Here is a 9,609-nt window from a genome sequence, read left to right as displayed (position 1 = left end):
GGCTGGAGTCCCCATCATCCCTGGAGGGGTTTCAGAGCAACCCCTGGGGATGTGGGGATGAGGGACATGGGGCAGGGATGGGGAAGGGTTGGACTGGGTGATCTTGAAGGTCTTTTCCAAGCCAAACAATTCTGTGCCTTGGTGATTCCAGTTCAAACCAGTTTGTCTCTCTGTGTTCCTGTGCAGCTCAGGTAGGTCCCGGGTGGCACTCTCAGGCCCATGGATTTGATGATCTTGAGCTTCTTTTCAAACCAAAATTATTTTGTGAGTCTGTTATATTCTAGAGCAAAGTTTTCCCTTGAAAACAGGATTTGGGGCATGGCAGTCCCACAATTTCTCTTCCTGCTTCTACCTTGCTCATCTTTTCTCCTCCCCCTACAGAATGACCCGAGGCATTTCTGTAAGAATTTTAATAAAAAAAAAGAAAAAAGAAGAAAAAGAAAAGAAAAAAAAGAAAAAATATATTTCCAATCAACAAGAAAGCATCTGTACAAATTTTAAGCAGAAACATGCACAGAAAAAAAGGCTGTTTAGGGAAGTTTGGCACAGCTGCCTGATGGGGAAATCCCTGAACCCAAATGGGCTGACCCAGTGCTGCTGGTTCTGGTGTTTTCCCCCCAGACTGAAGGCCATTGAGCACAAGGTGACAGATGATCTCCCCAGACTCTTACAACTAAAAGGACTGAGCTGTGTCCTGGTGCTGTCACGCAGCCTCTCAGCAGTGCTTTCCCCCTGAGGAGACACCAAATGTGAGCAAAAATGCACTTTTGGAAGGCAAAGCAGCATCTCCTGGGAATGAGCAGAGAATTCCTGGGGGTGCTCAGAATGCACCCCATGTCCCAGGCTCCTGCTGACCCTGGAGCTGCAGGGGATCCCTCAGGAATCCTCTGGGGTTCAGCCCCACAGAGCCCCCCCAGCTCCAGGATTGAGGCTCAGGAAGAAGCTCCCCAGGAGGCTGCTTCCCAACAGGCTCAGTGCTTCCCCCCACCAGCGGGTGTTCCCTGACACTTTTTCAGTGGATAATTAGCACCTTTCACTTGCTGATTTTCAGCCCAGTCCCTGGGCTCCATGCCCCCTGCAGCCTAAGGGAGAACCCTCTGGATATTCCCCATCCCTGGAGCATTACAAACTGCTGCATCTCGTTGGGATTCTGGAGCACCAGAGCCTGGAGAGGGCTCAGCACATCCCCAGCAAGCTCCGGGCACTGCTCAGAGCACATCCCAACGTGGAAAATACCCAAAAAACTTTCTCCCTTTGCCCGGGAGGGAGCTCAGGGTGGGTTTTCCAGCCAGGTGACAGCGGGGGGCTGCAGAGTTTCTATAGGGGGTTTCCACAGGGGGTTTCCACAGGGGGTTTCCACAGGGGGTTTCTATAGGGGGTGCATCAGGGGTCCCCGGAGCTCTGCACAGGACCAGCCCCCCAGGCTCAGGGGTGATTCCTGCACGTGGCTTTCCCGGTGTTTCAGGAAACTCCTCCTGAGCACAAAGCTCTTCCCGCAGAGGGGGCACTGGAGGAGCCCCTGTCCCGAGTGCCTCCGCTGGTGGTTCAGCAGGTAATCCTTCCTCCTGTAGCTCTTGTCACACTCGGAGCACTTGTAGGGCCTCTCCCCGGTGTGTGTCATCCGGTGCCTCACCAGCCACGAGTGGCAGACGAAGCTTTTCCCGCAGTCGCTGCAGATGTAGGACTTGCCCCTGCCCTGCTGCCTGCCCCTCTCCCGAGCCTCTTCCCAGCAGGGGCTGCCCGAGGGGCTTTCCCTAGGGAAGTTCTCCTGCCTTTCCACAGGCGGCTGCTCCCCTCCAGCGGGGTCCTGGAGCCGGGTTCCCCCCGGGGGGTTCTGTGCCCCCTGGGTGCAGGAGCCGGGAGCAGCTCCTCGCTCCGGGGCGCAGGGCTGGGGTTGCAGCAGCTGGAAAACCCCGGCACTGAGATTCCCCTCAGACGTGGGGCCTGGAAACATCTCCCCTGTCTGAGGGTCTCCCTGCTGGTGGGGGTTCCTCTCACATTTGCTGTGGGGTCTCCTCCCCGCGACGTTTTCCTGGGGGCTGCAGACGCCCAAGGGCTCAGCAAACCCTCGGCTGGGCTGAGGGTCACCCCCGAGGCTGCTCCTGCTGCTGGTTGTTTCCATCATTTCTGAATCCCACTGAGCATCCCACGGCACTCTGGAGACGGGATCCTTGGAAAGTTTCTCTCCAGGTCTTCCTGGTGCTTCTGAGTCACTCGTGGGGGTTTCAAAGCAATCTGCCTGAGGGTCCCTCCTGGAGCTTCCATCGGGCACTGAAACAGATTTCAGAGTCTCAGCTGAGGAAGCTGCTGCCAAGTGTCCCTCCAGCCTGCACCCCCCCATGCTAATGGGCAGCAAAGTAATTAAAGATGGGAGGTTCAGTACTGAGGGAGCACACGTAGAGAATCACTGAACCGTTTTTGTTGGAGAGGACTTTGAATGTCCAGCACTGCCACCACCAGCCCTGAGGCCACAGGGTCCCCCTCAGCCTCCTCTGCTCCAGGATCAACACCCCCAGGGCCCTCAGCTGCTCCTCACAACTTCTCCAGACCCTTCTCCATCTTCTCCAGCCCCTCCTCCATGCTCTCCAGACCTTCTCCTTGTGCTCCAGACCCTTCCCCACCTCCATTCCCTTCTCTGGAGCTGATCCTGCCTCACACTGGGGCAATACCCTGGATGATTTTGTTCTGTGGGGCAGAATCATTCCCACAGCAGCTCCCACTTGGTTTCCTCCACCAGAACTCCATCGTGTGCCCATCAGTGTCCACAGAACTCACGTGGAGTGAAGCAGCTCCAGGCTGCTGACTGATTTCTGCACCCCCTCCCCAGTTTCCCACCTGAGAGCTCTGCTGAGTGGTCCCAGGCTGTGGCCCAGGAGAGGTCTCATGAACATCCCCACACAAATTCCCACCCAGCCCCCCAGGTTAAACCTCAGTTCATTAAATTTCCCCCCATCACCTCCACCTCAAGCAGGACCCACGCTCCACCACAAAAACTCCCTGAGATGAACGTCAGCCCGGGACCCCCCAGCCCCTCCTGACCCTCTCTGACATTAAACCCTTCTCTCTTGCTGCAGGACAGCTCTCCTGCTGGGAGAAACAAAGTCAGGGCTCCAAATTAATCTGGACCAGGTTTAGACACCATCAAACCAGCTGGAAGCACAAACTGGAGTCAGAAGAAGGCACTGTGCTTGCCTAAACACAGCCCCCAGATGGTGCCTGCAGGGCCAGGAGCCTCCTCATCTGACAGAACCTGGAAATGCTGTGAATTAATAGGAACTACCAGACTGAGCTTTGTTCCAGCTCTTTCATGGCTCACATTACAAGGTTGTGACATTTAATATAGTACAAAAATGCCTCAAAATTCAATTTGCTATCCCAGAAATCTCAGCTGAAATCCATCTCTGACCTGCACTTGCATCTGCAGAGATCTCTTCTTTCCCCAGGTCTCGTCTGTCTGGGGTGCACGGCTCCTCCTCTTGTTTAATCCATGACAGAACATCAGTTCCATACGTCTGGAATCCTGTTCATTGGGGAGAATTTACACAGCTGAGAAACACCAGAGAAAGAGGCAAAAGCATGGAATATTTGGGAATTCACATAGGTAAGAAGCTGCAGGGAAGGCACGCCAGGAGGAGCCTCCTGAGGGGTAATTCCCACAGCAGGAGCTCTTTCCAGGGAATCCTCACCCGTGTCAGGGTCTCTGGGGAGGGCCTCAGGTCCTGGCAGCTCCCTGCTGCTCCTGGCCTGGCTTGGAGCCTCAGGATCATAAAACACTTCCTCTGCCAAAGGAGAAATTCCAGGAGAAGCGCATCAGAACTGCCGAAGCTCAGGGTGAAACCTGCTCAGGTTTTGTTCCTTGCTTTCCCCCAAGCCAAGCTCCCATAAACCCAGCTCCTTCATGAAACCCGAGGGGAAGGTCTGAAACATCCCAGTTTGCTGCACAGAGGGGAAGCCAAGGAAGAGCAGAGTGGAGGCAAGAGGCAGAGCTGCTCCCTGCTGGGCAGGGGACAGCCCAGCACACACCGGGAATGTTTTCTGTGGAATGCAAGGAGGTTCCACCGAGTGAGGAGGCCGTGCCCAGAGCAGCAGTGCTCCCTTGGGCAGGCAGAGAAACCACAGAAGAGAAGCCAGGAGGGAACAGGCAACCTGAATCCTCTGGGAATGTGGGAGGAGAGGCACAGCAGCCCCTGGAAGAGAAAGCTGCAGGGGATGTGGAGCTGAGGAGCTCCCAGAGTCTCAGCTGGGAAGGGACCTCCAGACCCATCTGCTCCAACCCTTCTCATATTATTTTTGATCTGAGATGTCTCAGCACCCCTGGAGCTGAGACTTCCAACTTTCCCAAGTGGGGGAATCCACCCCTTCCCCTGGGAGACCATTCCAAGGTCTGACTGTCCTCAGGGGGAAAAATTTCCCTCTTGTGTTCCAATGGAATCTCCCCAGGAGCACCTTGTGCCCATTGCCCCTTGTCCTGTCCATGGGACTCCTTGGACACAGGGAGTCTCCAGCTGCTTTGGAGCCCCCTCTAAGTCCTGGAACACCTGATTTGTCTGGAGCCAGACCAGCACGGGCAGTCCTGCAGCCAATGGCACCAAACACAAACCTCATCCTGGTTTTTGACTCCTCCAAACTAATCCATCAGCCCCAAAGAGTGACTAATGGCCCACTTGGTGCCATTTAGTGATATTTAATCACCTGAGAGCTACCAGCTCGAGGGATGCAAAAAAAGGAATTGAAGGGATAACACATCATTTCCTACTCCCCACATCTTCTGCAAACTCCAAAATGGCTGCAAGAAGAGAAAGATTAAATACCAGCCCTTGCCTGTCAGGACTGGTGGCAAGTCTGTTCAAAACTTGAGAGCTTTTTATGATGGATTTGGAATACGTGAGAAGAGTAGAATAAAACAAAACAAAACAAAATCCACCCTGGAATTTATAATCCCTCTGTTTGATATTCCCTCCAAGCTATGCAGTTACTCACCCAGGCAGGGCTCTTCTCCAGCCTCCCTCTCCTGCTGATCTGCACCACACAACTCTTCCTCTTGCTTAATATGGATTATGCTGTCTTCTGTGAAGAGGAACCAATATTTATTTAATCCACACACAAAATCAGTTCCGATTCTCATCCCATCCTCAGCCTGGCAGCTCTGTTCTAGCTCACCTTCTAGGGAAAACCTCACTTCGGTTCTAGTTCTTCCTGACCAAATTACCTTAAAGACACCTCAAATATTTGTCACAAAACCCTCAGCAGAAGTCTGAGCCTCAGAAACACACACCTTTTCACAGGGGTGTAATGTCTGTCTTGTTGCAGTGTGCATTAGCAAGTGAAAACACTGGTGAGAATTATGAATGCAACTTCATACAAAAAAAAAAAAAACAAAAACAAAACATAAGGAAAGCCAGGTGGGACAGTGCCCTGCACATCACCTTTATGTCCCTCACACTGTCAGGGGGTTAGGGGAACACTTCAGGTGGCTGTAAACCCACTGCACAGCCAAGTGCCAGCCTGGAAAACCAAACATCAGCCCCTTGTCCAGCAGCAGAACGTGGCTGAGCAGAGGGGGACAACAGCTCAGGAACAGGAGAGGCAAAAGGGTGGTTTGCTGAGCGAGGGGCCCAGCAGGGTAAGCACCCTGGAGAGAGGCTGATGTCCCATCAGGAGCCAGACTGGGGGTTTGGTGGTCCCGGCACCTCGTTTGTCCTGAAACTACACAGCAGCACACAGGGGATTTGGTGGTCTCTGTCCTGACAGCCTGGCTGTCCCGAAGCCCCTCACCAAACGGGCCCACCCGCAGCCTTCTGGGTGGCCCCGGAGCCACTCACCGTCGCCAGTCTCCGCGGGGTCACCTCTCCCGTCGGTGTCCCCGCAGCTCCCCGCACACGCTCGGTTCCCCCGCTCCGGGCAGCCCCGGGCATCCCCTCCGGGAGCGCCCAGCTCTGCGGGGGGCGGGAGGGGAGGCTCAGCCGGGGGGTCCTTCCCGCACGGGACCCTCCCAAGCTCCCGCTCCCACCCGCGGGCTCTGTCCCGGCCGCTGCCGGTGGCGTCCGGGCCCTTACCGGCGGAGCGGGGCGTGCGGGAGGAGCGGGGCGTGCGGGCGGTGCTCCTGAGCACGGCGCGGTGCAGGGCCCGCTGCCAGCCCTGCAGCGCCCGCCACTCCCGCTCGCTGAACTGGACCCAGACGTCCTCCAGGCTCACCGGCACCGGCCTTTCCCGGGCTCTCCCGGCCTCCCGGATGCCGTTCCCGGCCCCTTCTCTCCCCGGGGCCCCGCAGCCTCCGCCGTTCTCCAGCCGCCGCTCCAGCGCCCGGAGGCGGCCCCGCAGCGCCAGGGCTGCGCTCAGCTGCCGCTCCGCCCGCGCCAGCCGCACCTCCAGCCGCAGCACCCGCACCGACACCGATACCGACACCGCCTCCGCTCGCCCCGCACGGGGACCCGCCATGCCGGAACCCCAGCCCGACCCGCACCCGGACGCGGTACCGGCACCACCGGACCCACCCCGGACCCGGCACCGCCCGCCCCGCTCCGCACCGCCCTCTGCTGCCCGCACCGCCACGCTCCGCCCCGCACCGCCCCGCACCGCCCCGCACCGCCCCGCACCGCCCCGCACCGCCCCGCACCGCCCCGCACCGCCCCGCGCTCTGCGGCGCCCCCCGGCGGGAGGGAGCGGGGGGGAGGGAAAGGGGAGAAGGGGACGGGGAGCAGGGGTCCCCCAGGGCCCAGAGGGACCTGTGAGGTACCGGGGACCCCCAGGGCCAGGAGGGATCCGGGTCCCCTCGGAGCTGTGAGGGGATGGGGATCCCCTCGGAGCTGTGAAGTTTTGGGGGTCCCCTCGGAGCTGTGCAGGTTCAGTTTCCTCTCAGGGCCACGGGGATTTTGTTCTCCCGTGTCCGTGGGGTCTCCCCAGCTCCTGCAGCTCATGTCCCAGGAACGCTGCAGAAATGGAGGTGAAGCCGAGGTGTCCGGAAGCCTTTGGTGGATCCTGTGCCCAGGGTCCATCCCCCGCGGGGGAATTCAGGACTTCCAGGAGCATCCCGGGTCCCAGCAGAGGGGCTGTGTCCTGCGGGGCAGTGCTGGGGGTGCCTGGGCAGGGGGCTTTGTCACAGCCCCACAGGTTCTGGTCGGAGGTTTCTGAGCTCCGGCCCAGGGAGCAGCCTCGGTGGAGCCAACCTGGGTCCTCCTGGGGAGGGTGATGAAAATGTTCCGGCCAGAGGGGATTCTCATCCACCCCGTGGCTGGATTCAGGTGGAGCAGCACTCCAGGTCTGCGTGGGAATATCAGCTGTAAGGAGAATTAGAGGAGGAATAACGGTACCGTGATGATTTCATATGCTCAGGATGACATCTTGGTGACAAAAGTCACAACCCATGTATTCCCAAGCTGCAAGACCTGGGAGAAGTCAGGGTGGGCTTTGAGTTACTTCATGGTTTTAGGAAGGAAAAGAGGGAGAAAGAGGAGAGGAGAAGAAAAGTTAAAGAGGTAACAAAACCACCAGTCCTGAGCCAGCCAGGAGCAGAGGGTTGGGGCTGGTGTGGGTGTTGGTGTTGGTGTGGGTGTTGGTGTGGGTGCTGGTGTGGGTGTGGGTGTGGGTGTTGGTGTGGGTGTGGGTGTTGGTGTGGGTGTTGGTGTGGGTGTTGGAATGGGTGTGGGTGTTGCTGTGGGTGTTGGTGTGGGTGTGGGTGTTGGTGTGGGTGTTGGTGTTGGTGTGGGTGTGGGTGTTGGTGTGGGTGCTGGTGTGGGTGTTGGTGTGGGTGCTGGTGTGGGTGTTGGTGTGGGTGTGGGTGTTGGTGTGGGTGTTGGTGCTGGTGTGGGTGTTGGTGCTGGTGTGGGTGCTGGTGTGGGTGTTGGTGTGGGTGTGGGTGTTGGTGTGGGTGTTGGTGCTGGTGTGGGTGTTGGTGCTGGTGTGGGTGCTGGTGTGGGTGTGGGTGTTGGAATGGGTGTGGGTGTTGCTGTGGGTGTTGGTGTTGGTGTGGGTGTTGGTGTGGGTGTTGGTGCTGGTGTGGGTGTTGGTGCTGGTGTGGGTGCTGGTGTGGGTGTGGGTGATGGTGTGGGTGTTGGTGTTGGTGTTGGTGTGGGTGTTGGTGTTGGTGTGAGTGTTGGTGTGGGTGTGGGTGCTGGTGGAACTCCCCAGTCACACCACCACAGCTTCTCCCTTTATTGGCCTCTTTTTCCTAAAGAATGGTGTCACAGGGATGAGGAAGTGTGGCTGGGACACGAACAGCTGGAGAGGGGCTCTGCCCCCCCTGCTCCTCCATCCTTATCCCTGTCCTGTCTCCATGTCCAGCCTTTTGTTCCTCATTCCAGGGCTCACCATGGGCTTTCCACATCACTTCCCACAACAGCTCCTGAGGGCTGGTCCCTCACAACTTCCTCTCCGGTGTTTGGGAAGGACCAGGCTGATGCCAGGAAGGGGCAGGAGGAGGGAATCCAACCAAAACCTCCACTCGAGGCTGAAAGTTCCTCTTGTCCCATCCCTTGTTCCTTGGGAGCAGAGCCCGACCCCCCCTGGCTCCAACCTCCTCTCAGGGGCTTGCAGAGAGCCAGAAGGTCTCCCCTCAGCCTCCTCTGATCCAGGATCAAGACCCCCAGGGCCCTCAGCTGCTCCTCACAACTTCTCCAGAAGTTGGGGACAATTTCTCCCTGGAAAGGGTTGTCAGGGCCTGGCCCAGGCTGCCCAGGGCAGGGCTGGAGTCCCCATCATCCCTGGGGGGGGTTCAGAGCCTGGGGATGTGGGGATGAGGGACATGGGCTGGGGGGGGCCTGGGCAGGGATGGGCAAGGGTTGGACTCAAAGGTCTTTTCCAACCAAAATGATTCTGTGATTCCACTGAAAGGATAAGAATATTCCTGCTTGGGGACATTTGCCCGATACCGGAACAACTCGGACCTCCAGTTCCCAGAACTTTGGTGATTCCTGGAGCATGATCCGTGAGCTCCTCAGTCGTGTCACCTCCTGACCCCAGCACTGTGTGTGGGAGTCAGGGAATGATGGAGCCCTCAGCAGGGAGGGATCTTTGGGATCATCGGTCCCGACCCTCCCACACCGCAGCCTCTGCTCTCCTCCTGAGACCCACCGGAACCTAAACCCGGTTCTGACCCATCGCTCCCTGAGGGACTGTCACCCACACCAGGTGACACAAGTGGTTATGTGCCACCCCCTGTCCCCTGAGCCACCCCCTGTCCCCTGAGCCACTTTGTGTCCCCTGAGCCGTTTTGTGTCCCCCTGAGCCACCTCCTGTCCCCTAAGCCACTTTGTGTCCCCTGAGCCACCTCCTGTCCCCTGAGCCACTTTGTGTCCCCTGAGCCGTTTTGTGTCCCCCTGAGCCACTTTGTGTCCCCTGAGCCGTTTTGTGTCCCCCTGAGCCACTTTGTGTTCCCTGAGCCACCCCCTGTCCCCAGAGCCACCCCCTGTCCCCTGAGCCACCTCCTGTCCCCTGAGCCACCCCGTGTCCCCCGAGGGTCCTTTCAGCCCCCCCGCAGCTGGTGCGGGGTCCTCCCGCGGTCTGTCCCCGGCAGAGTCCCCAGGAGCCGTGTGTCACCCGGACACGTCTCCCCGGGGAGGGTCCCCAAACCCTTTTGTACTTCAGCTCCATCTCCTGCCCCGGAGCCGCCCC

At 58.3% G+C, this 9,609-nt stretch overlaps 1 protein-coding gene across 2 annotated transcripts; it reads right to left on the bottom strand.

Moving 5' to 3' along the window:
* Nucleotides 1-395: 395 nt before the first annotated feature.
* LOC139791923 (zinc finger protein 282-like) lies at nucleotides 396-6,480 on the bottom strand. Of its 2 annotated transcripts, XM_071734460.1 has the most exons (6): nucleotides 6,057-6,480; nucleotides 5,823-5,936; nucleotides 4,981-5,067; nucleotides 3,687-3,779; nucleotides 3,407-3,520; nucleotides 396-2,271 (listed from the first exon to the last, which is right to left on the bottom strand). In XM_071734460.1, the coding sequence occupies exons 1-6, from the start codon at nucleotides 6,436-6,438 to the stop codon at nucleotides 1,370-1,372; spliced, it is 1,692 nt and encodes a 563-aa protein (XP_071590561.1). In that variant the 5' UTR covers nucleotides 6,439-6,480; the 3' UTR covers nucleotides 396-1,369. The 2 variants fall into 2 exon arrangements, with proteins under 2 accessions (XP_071590561.1, XP_071590562.1); XM_071734461.1 differs by lacking the exon at nucleotides 5,823-5,936.
* Between the last annotated feature and the right edge of the window lie 3,129 nt (nucleotides 6,481-9,609).

Source organism: Heliangelus exortis, chromosome 2 (genome assembly GCF_036169615.1).
Source record: "Heliangelus exortis chromosome 2, bHelExo1.hap1, whole genome shotgun sequence".
Lineage (NCBI taxonomy): Eukaryota > Metazoa > Chordata > Aves > Apodiformes > Trochilidae > Heliangelus > Heliangelus exortis.
Note: the sequence above shows the minus strand (reverse complement) of the source record. Positions and strands in the feature narration are given on the sequence as shown.

Excerpts from the sequence above, each read along its gene's own strand:
- LOC139791923 (XM_071734460.1), bottom strand. The coding sequence starts at position 6,438 with ATGGCGGGTCCCCGTGCGGGGCGAGCGGAGGCGGTGTCGGTATCGGTG. Across the intron at positions 5,937-6,056 it reads CCGCACGCCCCGCTCCGCCG|AGCTGGGCGCTCCCGGAGGG; the intron begins GTAAGGGCCCGG and ends CGCCCCCCGCAG. Across the intron at positions 3,521-3,686 it reads CCCCAGAGACCCTGACACGG|GATTCCAGACGTATGGAACT; the intron begins GTGAGGATTCCC and ends CCCAATGAACAG.